The 16,987-nt window shown below is 45.4% G+C and overlaps 1 protein-coding gene across 1 annotated transcript; it reads left to right on the top strand.

Annotated features, from left to right (window-relative positions):
* Positions 1–6,301: 6,301 nt before the first annotated feature.
* PRDX3 (peroxiredoxin 3) lies at positions 6,302–15,452 on the top strand. Its single transcript, XM_046655340.1, has 7 exons — positions 6,302–6,390; positions 7,738–7,873; positions 9,667–9,808; positions 10,539–10,674; positions 11,769–11,872; positions 14,129–14,294; positions 14,629–15,452. Exons 1-7 carry the CDS (start codon positions 6,355–6,357, stop codon positions 14,677–14,679), a joined length of 771 nt encoding a protein of 256 aa, XP_046511296.1. The 5' UTR covers positions 6,302–6,354; the 3' UTR covers positions 14,680–15,452.
* The last annotated feature ends 1,535 nt before the right edge of the window (positions 15,453–16,987 follow it).

Here is a 16,987-nt window from a genome sequence, read left to right as displayed (position 1 = left end):
TGAAGACTGACTGGAATGACCGAGATTTATGGAGATCAAAATCACAAAATGTCCTAGCTTGATTGACATTGAGAGGAAAGGCAAAGGTGGTAAATTCTTAAGATGAAAATTAAACCATCTATCAAAAGGAAAATATAAAAAATGTAGACACAAGTTAATACAGTAGAAGTTAACTCTTTCCATATGACAAAGAGAACTTTTGCAAAACTGTACCAAGCTATTGGATACCCAAAAAGTAAGAAACTGAAATCTGCATCAATCTTAGAAATGGTCAAGATTTCTTTCTAATCATAACTAAGACCCTTTTCGGGTAGATGGATGTCTGGCTGCACACTCAGTTGCACAAGCAGTGCAGGATAGTTTGCAGAGAGACCAAAAAAAAGACCCAGAGATGGCGTACAAGACATATAGGTTTATTGGGACTTACGTACAAGGAGTGTCCAAGAGCGGCTGGCTGGCTGGAGTTGTGCATCCGCTACTGTGGGCAGAGTGGGCGTTGTTTATATAGGCGGAGGAATGAAGACTACATGCTTGCCAGGAGGGACTGTCCTTTGTACGACCAGCATTCCCAGGAACAGGAGCTCACATTGAAGGGCTCTGTGTTCCTTCAAGATGTGATGTTCTTTGAGTGATATAAGCTAAGATCTGGGTTGGCCAGGCCCTGGATTGTTATAAATCCCAGATGGTTGGCATCCTGCCCAACACATGGTTGCTATAGGGCATATCAGCTAGTGTCCCTACAATGCGGGTCTGATAAGTGTCTTACCATTGTGGTCATCCTTATTCCTCATAATTAGCTTTAAAAGAAAAAAAATTCAAGGTTTCCTGAGTAAGAGCGTAGTCCAGGAGCAGGGGCTTTTTTTTTTTTTTTTTGAGGAAGATTGGCGCAGAGCTAACATCTGCCACCAATCCTCCTCTTTTTGCTGAGGAAGACTGGCCCTGAGCTAACATCCATGCCCATCTTCCTCTACTTTATATGTGGGACACCTGCCACAGCATGGCTTGACAAGCGATGCATAGGTCCACACCCGGGATCTGAACTGGCAAACCCCGGACCACCAAGCAGAATGTGCAAACTTAATGGCTGCACCACTGGGCTGGCCCCTGGGAGCAGGGGCTTGAAGGCAGAAAAGATTAAACTGCAACGAGCAGGTAGGTACGTGGCATCTTCCTTTCCTTGACTTCAAGTCCTTCTAGCTTCCTGAAGAGCCTAATTTGAGCCTGTCTGGAGATCAGTGCTTTTGCAAAAGCCTTATCCTTCACTCCTGAAGGAAAGGAGGAAGAGGAAATTCATCACTTTGAGAAAAATAAAATGTATTCAAAGTCTGTGCCAGTTGTTAGAAAATGTAGCATGTTTGCTTGTGGGCAGAATAATAACATATCTATTTAACCCTACTCTGTGCCAAGTACCCCCTAAACATTTTGCATACATTAGCTCGGTGCTCACTGCTAAAGCTTTGAAGTAGTGAGAATGGAGTGGACAACACCAAGCAAGTCCCCAAAATGGTGACCATCAATTGCAAGGGCAGAACCCACTAGAACTGCTCAGACAAAAGATCAGAAGGTACAGGAGCAGAGTATTTGGGGACATTTCACTGAAGGATAGATGGCTAATACTCCCCCATGCTCCAACACAGACAACCTTTTTAGTAGCATCTCCTAGAAAGCCCCATTGAGTACGTGATGCTCCAACAAATACTGCAGGAGGTGGGACAACATTAAGAATGGGGGCTCCGCATCAGCTTTTGGGGTTTGAATCCTGGCTCCTTCCCTTTCTAGTTGTGAGAGATTGAGCAAATTACTAAACCTCCCTCAGCCTCAGTATCCTCACCTATGAAATGGGGATGGTGAATTCAAAACAGTACCTGGCTCACGGGGTTGTGTGAAGACCAGATAAGATACTGCCTTCAGCCCAGAGTTTGGCCCCAAAGTATGTTCTCAATAGATGTTGGCTGCGAATAGTGACAAACCAAAGGGACAAAGGTCACCGATTACTGCTATCTGCTGTCTTCCCCCATTCCTCCCCCAAGGACAGAATCCATGTCCTCTGATAGCACTTTTTCTATGACACCCTTCTTGTCTCTTTCTGTAAACTCGCATAGCATGTTACCTGGACTTCTCTTTTATTTAATGTAACAAACCTTTATAGTACTTACTATGTGCCTGCAGGCTGAGCTAAGTGCTTTTAAAATATTAACTCCCTTATTCCTCACAATAACCCTTGGAGGAAGTATTAATATCACTCCCATTTGACAGATGGGAAAACAGGCAGAGAGTTAAGCAACTTGCCTGAGAGAGGTAAGTACTAAGTGGCAGAGATGGAGTTTGAACCCAGGCTGTCCACACTTTCATGCCCCTTTCAATGTTGGAGCTTGGTGGGTTGTTTTGTTTTTATGATCTTGTCCTTACTCCCTGAATACATGTGAGATCCTTGGAAGCACTGCCTGTGTGATCCACTCAATATATGCTTACTAAGTGATTAAAATCACATTGTTAATTGATGCAAATTCATCCAACCCCAGAAGGCTCTACCTGGGACCTAAATAGGAAAGGAGTGCGTTGCTCCAGAGGCTGAAATGGGCTCGGGGTGGGGAGGCTGCAGCAGTAACTGAAATAACTGACAGGAAGCAATAGCGGGAGGGGCTAAAGGGAAAACAGAAAGTAATATTACCTTTGCTCTAAAGAGCCCCAGCCAACAAGACAGGACTAATTAAGGCTTCTAAACTTTAAAACTGAAATGAGGCTGAGTGAGGCTACTCTCGAGGGAAGATCCACTGGGTCCTGTTGCTTTGGTTGGCACTCGCTGTACATTATAGTAAAGTTTAGTTATGAACCAAACTGCCAGTATGTGGGGACTAGACTACATGTGCATAAAATAGGAGAGAGAGAGAGGTGCCCCCCAAAATGAGGAGAAAACAAGGGGTATGGAGCAGAGGATTACAGGTCTAAGGAACATGAAAAGAGAAAGGTACCCTGTGGCTTTTCCTGGCTCAAGCTCTGGCAGCTTGGTATCTAAAGTCTGCGGGGGTCCAGCCCGGTGGCACAGTGATTAAGTGCACACGTTCCACTTCGGCAGCCCAGCATTCACCAGTTCGGATCCCAGATGTGGACATGGCACTGCTTGTCAAGCCATGCTGTGGCAGGTGTCCCACATATAAAGTAGAGGAAGATGGGCACCGATGTTAGCTCAGGGCCAGTCTTCCTCAGCAAAAAGAGGATTGGCAGCAGACGTTAGCTCAGGGCTAATCTTCCTCAAAAAAATAAAAAATAAAAAATAAAAAATAAATAAATAAATAAATAAAGTCTGCAGTGTGAGGGAAAAGATGAGAAGACTAGAGTAGACATAATGTCATCTAACAAAATGGCTGGTGAAATGGCGCCGAGGCTGAACTCCAAGTCAGCCACAAATACTGGTGGGTTAGATGTGGGGAGGCTCTGAGTTCTAGTCCTGCCTCTGCTTCCGACCAGCTGTTGTTACCACACAAAGATGGCGTTCTCCTACCCGATGCACATAAAAAAAAGCCAATTATTACAGCATCAGCTTTTGGGAAAAGAAAACAGCTTTATCGCCAGATCCATCTACAAGAAGACAGGAGGCATGTGCTCTCAGATCTGTCTCCCCGACCCAGGGCTTGGGGCAAAATTTATGGGTCGAAAGGCAGGGTGGTCTGAAGTGTGGAGATAGATGATTGGAGGCAAGGAGAAGTGAGGTAATTGATGATCCGCGCAAGCCTAGTTAAGCTTCATGGCTCTTTATAGGATGCGTGTTCACAAAATGGCAGCGTTACCATGATCTGAGGGAGGAGTTTTCAGCCGCTTGACGTCAAAAGGGTCACTCATCAGGTGTTTGCATGGGCCCAGTTGATGGGCGGGTGTTCTCAACTGGCCTGAGCTGGACAAGTGGGGACTCTCAGATCCTGAAAAACAACTCTTAATTACTTTATTGATAAGATGGGGTCAGTTGAACTGGTCCCAGTAGGCCCATGGTTATACTATATGACTTTGGGAGGGTCTCTCCATCTCTAAAAGGCTCAGTTTTCTCGTGGACAAAATCACTGGGCTAGACTGTAGCATGATTTTTGTTTTTGTTGTTGGTGTCTACTTCTTTTTAAAACTGAGGTAACATTCACATAACATAAAATTAACCATTTTAAAGTGTACAATCCAGTAGTATTTAGTACATTCGCAATGTTGTGCAATCATCTCTATCTTATTTAAAAACATTTTCATCACTGCAAAAGAAGACCCTGTATCCATTAAGTCGTCAGTCTCCTTGCCCCCCAGCACTTGACACTGCCAATTTGCTTTCTCTTTCCACAGATTTACCTATTTTATATATATATATATATTTATATTCTTATTTTGGTGAGGAAGATTGGCCCTGAGCTAACATCTGTTGCCAATCTTCCTCTTTTTTTTTTTCTCCCCAAAGCCCTAGTACATAGTTGTATATCCTAGCTGTAGGTCCTTCTAGTGCTTCTTTGTGGGATGCTGCCACAGCATGGCCTGATGAGCTGTGCACAGGTCTGCATCCAGGATCTGAACCGGTGAACCCTGGGCCACCAAAGCGGAGCCCACGAACTTAACCACTTGGCCACAGGGCCAGCCCCCCTATTTTATATTTTTCATATGAAAGGAGTAACACAATATGTGGCTTTTGGGTCTGGCTTCTTTCACTTCACATAATGCTCTTTTGAAGTTCATCCATGTTACAGTATCAATCCTTCATTCCTTTTTATGGCCGAATAAGCTTCCATTATAGACTATAGCATGATTTTGAGCTCCAACACTATGATCCCTTTTGCTTTTCAAACATCTGTTCAACAAACACGTAATGAGCACTAATTAAACACAAGGCAGGTGCTGGGAGCATGGTCAAGAAACCTGTGGCCCTGTGCTTCTAAAGCAGTCCTTTCCAAAGCTGTCCCTAGCGGTCCCTGCGATGATTTTAGGAAATGCACTGCTGTGGGCATGGGGAGAAAAATAAGTAACATCAAACTCCAAAGTGAGAAAGATACTGTCTTTTTAATGCTCTTTAAATCCTAGGGGCCGGCCTGGTGGCACAGTGGTTAAGTGCACATGTTCCGCTTCTCGGTGGCCCGGGGTTTGCCGGTTCTGATCCCGGGTGTGGACATGACACCACTTGGCAAGTCATGCTGTGGCAGGCGTCCCACAGATAAAGTAGAGGAACATGGGCACGCATGTTAGCTCAGGGCCAGTCCTCCTCATAAAAAGAGGAGGATTGGCAGATGTTAGTTCGGGGCTAATCTTCCTCAAAAAAAATAAAAAAATAAAAAAAATAAATCCTGATTAACCAAAGAGAAGTCTCACGTGATACCAGGGTGTCTGCAACCACCTCTCATCCTCCCTTTTTAACAAAAGGCTCACACTTTCAGCAGGCAACTGTATCTAGTTGATACTGAACAACATTTTGTTTTAATGTATCCATTTTAAATTGCTTGCTATTTATAGCAAATTATAAGGCTTTTCCATTTAAGTTATTTAACATTTTCTTTCAAATAAATTCACTTATGTTTTTAAAAACTGAGTCAACTCAAAGAAAATAGTAAATAATATGCAGGTGATATGCAGACTCAAGGAACTCACTTGGTAATGGAATGACTGGTGTTTGGAAAACACTCACTGAGAGGCTGTGGTCTGTCACATTTACTGCAAGGCCAGTGTGGGATTTTTATATATGTTTGGTGCCTTCTTCAAAGGACCAGGCTCACTACTGAGCACTTAGCTTTACTAATCGACAGAAAACAAATTTGAAATTTGTCCCAATTCTCCCAATTTTGGGAAAAGAGGGCAAAAGGGAAGCCCACAACACCATCCCAAAGGTTTGCTGGACACATGTCTTACCCACTTGGCTTACTAACGGACTAAAATTGCATTAACAATTTCATTTCATGCAGAAGCCAGAAGACTCTATCTGAGACTGAAATAGGAATGAGATCCTTTTACAGAAATAGTAGAAACAGTAGTCCACACAGGTTAACAAAAAAGTCAGTAGGAAATATGGAAATAAATATCTACCTCCCCGAGTGGATTACTTCTTTTTAGGATGGGGTTACAAGGAGACAAAGTGTCGCTTCCCCAAGTATTCAGCTACTCCGAAGCCATAACGGTAATGTTCTCCTCAGAATCCGGCCGGCCGAGGGACCCGACAGGGACATTTACACATGCAGGGCCCCCTAAAGGCCAGGAAGCTGTGGCTCAACCGGGACCCCGTCCCCTCCCTGCCCGCCGAGGCCCCGCCCCGCCCGCCGAGGCCCCGCCCTCTCCGTAGGCTCCGCCTCCGCCGCTTCTCCTTCGGCCCCGCGGCTCCCGCGGCTCCCGCGCACACTGAAGATGGCGGCCGCGGTGGGAAGGTTGCTCCGGGCTCCGGTGAGTGGCTGCCGGCTGGGGGACAGGCGCGGAGACACTGCGGTGGCTCTGGGAACTTGCTTCCCAGACGGGATCCCGCTCCCCTGCGGCCTGAGGGCCTTTCGCCGTTCTTGGAGGATGTCAGCGGGTAGCGGACCTGGAGGCCTCCTCCTCCACCGCCCTTCCCCCACCCCTCCTGCGGTCCCTTCCCCAGTCCCTCCTGGCTGCGAACCGCAGGTCTCTAGTCCCCTCTCCACCTAAGCACCTGGTCCTGGAGGCAGGCGACCTGGCCCCTGGTCCCGGTTCTGTGACCGACTCTATGACCTTGGACAAGTTTCGCCTTTCTGAACCTCAGTTTACTTTCCTCACCTTAAGGTAGAAAGAATGGTGCCTCCTTCATCAAGGCGTTGCTGTGAGCGTCCGCTACATGCTGGATGGAAACCAAAGTGCTAGCGTGCAATAGGCACTCCCCCCCGGGGCCCCGCGTCTGTCCCCGCGCTTTTCTGCCAGCAAAGCCTGGTACCCTCTTGCTTCCCACTCTTCCGTTTCTCGTGGCGGGTTCAACGCAGGCTCTTTCTTCTTCCTGAGTCATGCTGGACCCTGAAGTTGAGCAAACATTTGCCTTGAGCCCTGTCCAGATTTGCCCAGAAGCTGAGCTTTGCTCTACTTGTTTGCCTGTATGAGGGCCTGGAAGGGCCTTGTCGTGTCTAAGGAGGACCTTGACGTGGGAAAACATTCTCAGCAGGTGGTGCTGGTAAAGGGGCCTGGCCTAGCGCCCTTGCTGTTTGAACCGTCTGTGTTGCTGTTAAGAGAATGGAGTCTTTATGTTCTTATAATTTTCTCCTCTGCCTTGCAGTCTTTTTTTTTCACTTGTATATTTTTAAAATAAAAATAGTATGTGTTTAAAGTGTACAACATGATGATTTGATATATATATACATCATGAAATGATTACTACAGTCAAGCTAATTAACCTTTCTTCATGTAGTTACCATTTTTGGTGTGTAATGAGTGTATCTGAAATGTATTTTCTTAGCATGTTACCAGTGTTCAGTACATTATTATTGAGTATATTCAACATGCCTGTGCATTTTCTAGACTTATTCCTCCTACATAATTGCAACTTTGTATCTTTGACTAACATCTCCCAGGTACTCCTCCTCCTTGCAGTCTTGAAGGAGAAAGAAGCAGAAGGGGATGTTAAAAACATGGAGACTCAATCCATGGTCTTAGAGTTGTGGGTTTGGTATGTGGTTCATAGGAACAAGGACAGCTGAGGCCACCATTGGCCTGATGCCCTTTCAGCAGGGCCAACCTTCAGCCACCATTCTGGAACTACTTCCTAATATAAAGTGTTTCTCTTTCTAGATTGCCCGACGCGTGAGCGCCATTCCTTGGGGCATTGCTGCCTCTGCAGCCCTTAGGCCTGCTGCTTCTCAAAGAACGTGCTTGACAAATGTATTGTGGTCTGGTTTCAATCAAGCGAAACTCGCCTTTAGCACCAGTAAGTGTTGTTACACCTTGGTTTGTCCTAGGTAATGGAAACATGAACCATGTCTCTGGACGGGAGCTCTGAACCGTGGCTGTACGTTAGACTCACCTGGGGAACTTTTAAAAACAGAGCACTGCCCCAGTCCCACCCCAGACAAATTAAGGCAATCTCTGGGGTGAGACCAGGATGTCAGGATTTTTTTAAAGCTCACCAAGTGATTCTAACGTGCATCGAGGGTTGAGAATCACACACTGCCTTGTGTCACATTTGCTTGTTGGTTGCCAGAGGTTTTGATCCTCTGTGTTGAGGAACATGGAGGGGCAGGGAGTCTCAGGTGCCTTCTGGGCTGCTGTGTGTGAAGGGGTGTGAGATGACTGGAAATTGACCGCAGATCATCTAAAGGCTTTTCGATTCAAACCTGCGTGCTGGCTCCAGTTGGCCGCATTAGACCAGTCTAATGGACTCCTCCATGAGCTGAATGAAGCCTAGCTACTTCTTGAGGTTTACTCCATTCTCTAGAATGTGGAATTTACTAAGATCAGCCTCAGATAATGAATGGTATTTGAAAATGCCTCCTTTGGCTTTGTCCCAGCTTTTATTTTTTTTTTTTGAGGAAGATTAATCCTGAGCTAACGTCTGCTGCCAATCCTCTTTTTGCTGAGGAAGACTGGCCCTGAGCTAACATCCGTGCCCATCTTCCTCTGCTTCATATGTGGGATGCCTACCACAGCATGCCTTGATGAGCAGTGCCATGTCTGCACCCTGGATCCGAACCGGTGAACCCCGGGCCGCCAAAATGGAATGTGCACACTTAACCACTGTGCCACTGGGCTGGCCCTGTCCCACTTTTTAAACAAGCATACGTTTAACATGTAATGGTTTGGGGGATATACTGTAGCAGAGCCTTTGTTTGTGGGTGAAATATTCCAAAAAGTTTCACGTTTTGCTATTCTGGGACTTAATAAAATTTCTAGTAGTGATTTGATGCTGTGGGTTTCAAACTTTCCTCATCACCTGTCTCAAACCCCCACTTCCGACATCTCTGGAGCCTAGGCATTTTGACACTTAATCTCCTTTGTCCCGTGTCCCCAGGTAGAGGCGAATCCTCCCCAGCTCTGACACATCTCTCATGTCCTTTCCTTTCTTCCTTTTCTCTCTACCACACCCCTCCCCTCCATACCTCTCACTTTGATAACTGAAATCACCTCCTAACATCGGTCTCGCCTCCGCCTGCTCCCCTCACCCACCCTGGGCCAGAGTCATCTTCCTAAGAACAGCTCACTCCTCTTCCAGCTCCTCCAGGAAATCCCCCAGGGATTCCTTTATCTCTTGTTTGAAGAACAGACCCCTCAGCCTGATATTTAAGGGCCCTCACGGCGTGGCCTTCAGCCATCCTTGCTTTGCCTCCCACTCTTCTTGCTTCCACACACAGCACTTCTCTCTGTTCTAACCAAACTGTGCCAGGGGCTATTCCCCACACCTCCGTTGCTTCCTCTAGGCCGTTTGCCCTGTCCCATCTGGACTTGGCAAAATCGGAACCATATTTAGAACCCACCTTCAGTCTCATGTCTTCCTTAATTGCATCCTTACAATCTTCTGTCTTCTTGTTTTAGTTTCTAAAGCACTTTGAATTGAATTTGTACAATCTAGAACTATGGAACGAAAAAAAACTTAGCTAAGATCTACAGTTGAACTGAATCTTTTAATTAATTTATACTACTGATTAACTATTGTGAGAGGTTTAAATAAAATCAAATAGGTGCTTGATTAGTGATTGGACTATATATGTGTGTGGTTTTTTTCAGGTTCCTCATACCATGCCCCTGCCGTCACCCAGCACGCACCCTATTTTAAGGGGACAGCCGTTGTCAAGGGAGAGTTCAAAGAACTAAGCCTTGATGACTTTAAGGGGAAATATTTGGTGCTCTTCTTCTATCCCTTGGATTTGTAAGTGTAATTTCTACGATGCTGTACTGTCATTCTGAGTGTGAGCAGAGATCCCTGCTTCCACGCTGACACTTCCTGTCTCTGGGTTTTCTCGATAAGGGCAAGGTTTTTGCTGACCGTTTATCACTGATGACCTTGTCGATACAGCCTGCATCTGTAGCTAATGTACAAGAGATAAGTTTAGGGGTGAATGGCATTCCTTTTAATGGGGTAGGGTTTTAATATGGCTCTATTTTATCTGCTGTGGAGCACTGGTTCCTGTAAGCCAGTCTGTGAGGAAGTTTTCACAGGTCTGGGGTAAAATGAGAAAAGTAAGGATAATAAAATGAATTTTCTTGTAAAGCTACTTTATTTAAATAAAATCTTTTTTTTTTTTTTAAGATTTTATTTTTCCTTTTTCTCCCCAAAGCCCTCTGGTACATAGTTGTGTATTTTTAGTTGTGAGTCCTTCTAGTTGTGGCACGTGGGATGCTGCCTCAGCACGGCCTGACGAGCGGTGCCATGGCTGCACCCAGGATCCGAACCGGTTAAACCTTGGGCCACCGCAGTGGAACGCATGAACTTAACCAGTTGGCCACAGGGCCGGCCCCTAAAATTGTTTTTTTATTCTTAGAATATACCTCCCCCTGCTTACTCTCATTTTTTGCATTTTTTGATACGACTCTTAAATAGAAAGATGATAAATCATTTCTTTTAACTGGACCTTATTCCTTCTGCCCTTTATTCCTAGCACCTTTGTGTGCCCTACAGAGATTGTTGCTTTTAGTGACAAAGCCAATGAGTTTCACGACGTGAACTGTGAAGTTGTCGCCGTTTCAGTGGACTCCCACTTCAGCCATCTTGCCTGGATAAACACCCCACGGAAGGTATGAGCATCGTTCACCCTGCCTTTGCACTTACCGTCTTAAAAACGGAAATGATCCCATAAAAGACCAGCCTAGAAGTTGTTAATGCGTGATGAGTCCAAAGTGGGTTATTCATAAGTCCTAACCTCCTGGCAAATTCTGTTAAACTCTGTCCATATCTCCCTTGACATTGCATGTGTTTACTTCCCCCTCCCCTGGTATTTTCCAGGGTACAAAGGGTAACAGAGAGTGGGCTCAGGGCAGGGAGAACAGCTCAGGTCCATTGCCTCCCCTCTTGCCTGGCAGATCCCACATACCCTGCGTGGCATGTGGGATGGTGGTTAGGTTCTCTGATTTCATTGTTCTGCGTGATCAGGATTCTTGCCTAGAAACTTGCCTGGGAGAATCAAAATTTCCAGCTTTACCCCTGGACTATCACTATCAAATGATTCAAAGTATTTTTTTTATTACTCTTGCATTTTTATGCTTCAGAAATTAATCTTCAACTAAAAGAATACTTAAAGAATTAGGGGGTGATGGCCCAGTGGCCCAGTGGTTAAGTTAGCACGTTCTGCTTTAGCGGCCCAGGGTTTGCTGGTTCAGATCCCAGGTGCGGACCTACACATCACTTGTCAAGCTATGCTGTGGCAGGTGTCCCACATATAACATAGAGGAAGATGGGCACAGATGTTAGCTCAGGGCCAGTCTTCCTCAGCAAAAAAGAGGAGGATTGGTGGCAGATGTTAGCTCAGGGCTAATCTTCCTCAAAAAAAAGAAAAGTTAAAAAAAGGATTAGAAAAGCAAAGATCTCTCATATTAGCTGGGTTTAAATGCTGCCTCTGCCCCTTTCTGGCTGTGACTTGGAGCAAGTTACTTATCCTTCGTGTGCCTGTTTCCTCATCTGTAAAACGGTGATGATAATAGTCTCTACTGAGGATAGTTGGGAGGAGGAAGTGACTTAACAGAAAGAGCTTAGAGCAGCACTTGGCCCATTGTTGGTGCTCAGTTAGTGCTCCCTATTGCCATTATTGTTGGCCTCTGACATCGTGTTTCCTGGCCGAGAGTGTTGTGAGAACGCACAGTATAACAACCAGTCATGTTTGTGTTTTTGTTAGAATGGCGGTTTGGGCCACATGAACATCCCGCTCTTGTCAGATTTAACTAAACAAATTTCCCGAGACTACGGTGTGCTGTTAGAAGGTGCTGGTCTTGCACTAAGGTAAGATTCTGTTTCTTATGAACTTAAAATTGCTTTTCATGTTAGCATCATCTTCCTTCTTAGGGGATTTATAAAGACCTTGGTAAAGCATTTTTAAAACCAAAAATCCTTAATTTTAGTCTTTTAATAAGCATCGATGGATGCCTCCTTTGAGGATTGGCAGCCTTTCGGAAATGGCTAGGACATGTTTCCCCCCATACCACGCTGGGTCTGTTTCCGAAGAAAGATATCAGGTGTTGATGGTCACACTGCTCCACTCTCCCTGATCATCTGGGAGCCACATGGGGGCATCCTCCTGGCAGCGGAGCTATCAGAGTGTTTGGAGAAGGGAGGTCTAGCAAGGTAGGAGTCAGTATCCTGGAATGGTTAAGATCTCATACGAGCCCTGGAATCAGATTGGAGTTTGATTTTTTTTTTTTAACTCAGCTACTTAATAGCTATATGACTTTGGGCAAGTTATTTAACCTTTTTTTTTTAAAACAAGATTTTATTTTTCCTTTTTCTCCCAAAGCCCCCAGGAACATAGTTGTGTATTTTTAGTTGTGGGTTCTTCTAGTTGTGGCATGTGGGACGCCGCCTCAGCATGGCTTGATGAGTGGTGCCATGTCCACGCCCAGGATTTGAACTGGTGAAACCCTAGGCCGCCAAAGCAGAGCGCACTAACTTAACCACTCGGCCACAGGACCGGCCCCTATTTAATCTTTTTGAGTCCCAGTTTTCCCAAAACTAAAATGAGAATGTACTTCCCAGGTTGGTTGTGAGGATTAAATAAGGTGAGGCAGCTGAAGTTTTTAGCACAGATCCTGGTAGCTGCTGTGTCCAGGAATGTATTTTCTGTCCTCATTCATTCTGTGGTTAACCTTTTATTCCTTTGAGTGCGAAAACTTTCCATCTTTAACAGTCCCACATTCAAATGCCACCTTCCTGGGAGGGATGAGAACGTAGGCCTCAGAATTGGCATCTTGATGGCTGCTGAGTGAAGGAGGGACTGGGCGGAACCTTACCTCCAGGAAGCAGGCAAGGACCCCACTTTGATGTGCCTCACAGTTTTGCTGGGGGCCAGCTTGAATCCACTCGCCTGCCCTCTTGTAGCTGACCTCTGGTCTGTTTTCTTTGTGGGTTACACCTGGAATTTTAGCTCTGGGAGCCACCGTGGAGCTTAGGCCTTTTTGACTCCAAGAAGATTACTGTCTTCCTTTAATAAACCAAAGTCTAGCTTTGACAGAGGTGACAAGGGAAGGAGAAGAGGAGTGCTGGCTTTCTCCCCCCAGGATCCCCTTCCCTGTAGAGTCTTGCTAATTTTGCAGTTACCTCCCTGCTGGTTTCACTATTGGGATTGACAAGGGAGAGGAGCCGAGCCTGGCTTATAAGATAAGGCTTCTTTCTGGATCCGTGGGCCCTGCTCCATCCTAGCTCTGCATCTGTATCTGCACCATGGACTCAGCTTGGCTCCACTCTCCAGGAGCATGCGCCAGGACCTATCAGGCCTCAAAGCCTACACCCCTAAGGGCCTGGCCCAGGGAGGAAGAACCACCTTTTTACCTTGTGAGTTTTCTCTAACTCAGCTTTTCCCTGAGTGACTAACACTTGGAAAGCCACACCCTCTTAAGACAAACTGTTAAAACCTGTGGGTTAAACACATCTGAAATGTCATAGTAACACCAACCCTTATACAGAAGATGAACATGGGCCACAGGGCCAGGCATCTCATGACAGTGCTGCTGGGTGATAAAGAGTGACAGGCTTGGTTTGTGTTTAGATTTCTGCTCTGCATAGACTGAAGGGTAGTACATTGTCTGCAAAGATTTTCCCATGGGATCCCCCCATTTACCCAGGGATTCACTCATTTCATATTTCCTGAATATAGATAAAATATATCTCTGTCCTTTCCCATTGCCTATAGTTTCTTGCCAAGACTTGGTACAGCAGCCCAAAGAATGCTAATAAGTAAAGAAGCGTTTGTTCGCTGTAGTTCAGTGACTTTCAGATACTGTGTGAAATTCAGGTGACATTCAGGTCACATTTGTAAATGTGACCATAGTGCCATGGTGGCCTGGTCCAGTCTTCCTTTTTTAAAGCACCTATCATCAATAAGAGATGATAAGCTTTTTGTGCAACAAGGAAAACCCCATTTTTAAGCATATGATAGCACTTAGTAAATGCTTTATTAAGGAGAATTAAAGACAGAGCGGGTAGAAGTTAGTTTTTCTAGCACTGGTACTGTTGAGGTACTAACAAGGATACATTCTGATGCAGAGGGCTCTTCATAATTGACCCCAATGGAGTCATCAAGCATTTGAGTGTCAATGATCTCCCAGTGGGCCGAAGCGTGGAAGAGACCCTCCGCTTGGTGAAAGCATTCCAGTATGTGGAAGCCCATGGAGAAGTCTGCCCTGCAAACTGGACACCGGATTCTCCTACAGTAGGTTTCTTTCCCAAAAACAGTGGGACCCCCACAGAGGGTCCCAGGCCCTCACTGCCTCAAGGGCTGCTGGCCTGGAGTATCCGCAAAAGGAGCCCACCCTTGGAACAAGGGTGCTGATGGTGTGCCAGTGGGTGAAGCAGCTGAAGGGTGGGGGTTGGGGGTGGGACCAGGCACCAGGCAGACTGTTAATGTAACTTTCATCCATGTATTTTTAAGGGAACAGACCAGTCTTTAAAAAGTTAAAGAACATAGGTTAAAATCGAGAACTTTCAGCTCAGTTTTGAGGCTACTATACAGTCCATCACTCAGTGAAATGTTGTTGTACTTTCAGATCAAGCCGCATCCCACCGCTTCCAAAGAATACTTTGAGAAGGTAAATTAGCACATCCTCCCACGTGCACCTGCAGCTTCTCACAGCAGAAAAGAGCCACAGTTGGAACTCACTTTTAGCATTTCAAAGATTATTATTTACAGAAGGCAAAAAACCACTTATGTTTGTATTCATAAATATTACTCTAAATGTTTTGTTTTTGTAACATTGGCTGAAACCTTTTAAATGTGGTTAGTTACTAACTTAAGTCCTTTACTGGTAACGTATTGATGGCCAGCTAGTTTATGTAGATTGCCTAGTTCACCTGTGTCTTGGATCATGTCTTCAATGGGAAAAGGAAACACTCTTCTTTCTTAGTCTTACTTGAACCTTTGTGTACAGCAGACTAATACAAACATTGAAAGCTTCTGATCAAGGGTCCTGAAATTTTCTTCATGAATTTCTTTGTATTAAACTGAATTTTCTTGTAAGGTAGCAAAGATCATAGTTTTAAGTTGTTAGCATCAGGGGTCTAATTTAACTCTTGCAATGGATGTATATGTGATTGAAACAAACGTGAATCATATTTTTAAAGAAACATGGTGGCAAAGTGACTTAACTGATCATGCATGGTCCCCATTCCTGAGATTTATAGTTTATATAGATATTCTACTTATTTTGTTAGCTGACTTAATGTCTACATACATTTCTAGATATTGATTGGGTGTAATTATGAAGGATATTTATTGAATCCAGGTATTACATTTTGAAATCATTGTAGTAATTTTCCTTTCTGAAGTGCTCAATAGAAAGTATATAATAAAAAATAAACATATTTTAAAATATTTGTGTTTTAACACCATTCATTGTTGGTTCAGATTATGTTGTGGGGCTCTAGTTTTCCTTCTGATTATATCAACAAACATTTATTGAGCATTTAGCTTGGAGCCCAAAAGAGGAATAAGATGCTGGCTGCACACCCAAGGAGCTCAGTGTAGGGGGCGAGAGAGAGACGGAAGCCTTTGTTCATTATTTCAGTAAGTCCTTGAGTGCCTACCGTATGCCAGCTGCTGTTTCAGAGGCACACGAGTGAACAAAAAAAGACAACCCCCTTCCTTCATGCACTTACGTTCTAGAGGGGGAAACACAATAAACATAATAAAAATACAGAGAATGTTTGGAAGCATTCCAGTAAAGTGGAGCAAGGGGCTAGAGCAGAGGGTTGCAGATGTTCTGGATAGAGTCATCAGGGAAGGCCTTAAGGGAGAGTCAGTCTCTCTAGGTCCATTTTCTCATCTGTAAAAGGGCAGTAAGTGTACCTGTGTCAGGGTTTTGATGAGGATCAAATGAGATAAAACATGGAGAAAGTGAGGGAGTTAGGGGAATAAGAAGGTTCTAGGCAAAGAGCATGGCTAGTGCAGAGGCCCTGAGGCAGGAGTGGGTTTGGGGTAGATGAAGAGTTGAAGGGCTATGTGACGGGTTGGCAAGAGGAGAATGGTAATGGAGAGCCCAGAGTGCCTTATGGGCAGGCTAAGGAGTTGGGATTCTGTTCTGAGGTGGGGAACACCAGGAAGGTTTTGAGAAGAGTTACATAACTTGTTCTAAGAGATCACTGGCTCCTTTGTTAAGACTAGACTACGGGTCCTGAGGGGGCTGGGAAAACAGAGAGGTCAGCTGGGCTGGATTTGTGACATACTGGAGGGTAGAGCCAACAGACTAATACGGGTGTGCCAAATACTATGGTTCAATAGATGCATTCCTAGGGCATAAGGGGAACATAGGAGGGGCACCTCACCCAGCTATGGGTGTCAGGGAAGGCTTCCTGGAGGAGGAAAAACTTGTGAAGGCAATAGAAAAGTGAGCCAGGTGAGCTGAGCAAAAGGAACCTCGAACTCACATGGGCCTGAAGGAAACCGTGAGCTGGTGTCCTGTTCCTGGAGGGAAGGGAAGGCAAGGCGAGGGAGAGAACAGGCCAGCTGTGTGTTACTGGCCCCAGCTGAGCACGTCCAATGGACCCAGTGATGGCTGAGGGCTTTGACATGTTTTATCTCACTTGATCCTCAAGAAAACCCCTGAGATAGGTACTATTGTCCTCATTTTATAGATGATTATCTAAATAGGCCTGGAGAGACTGACTTGACCAGAGTCATACACCTAAGTAACTGGTGGCACTGCGTCCCTGACCCGGGACTCCTGAGGACCCCTGAGCACCCCACACGTCCACACCGGCTTGCATGAACACGCATAACCCCCCACCCACCCCAGTGCGGGCACAGGGAAGGGGGCAGCAGGAGGAAGGAAGGTGCATTTTTTCTCTACAAATGGACCCTACTTGATCTGGTGTTCCACAGAAGAACTCGATCTGCCCCAGTGCTGGAGA

This window comes from Equus quagga, chromosome 2 (genome assembly GCF_021613505.1).
Source record: "Equus quagga isolate Etosha38 chromosome 2, UCLA_HA_Equagga_1.0, whole genome shotgun sequence".
Taxonomy (NCBI): Eukaryota; Metazoa; Chordata; class Mammalia; order Perissodactyla; family Equidae; genus Equus; species Equus quagga.
Note: the sequence above shows the minus strand (reverse complement) of the source record. Positions and strands in the feature narration are given on the sequence as shown.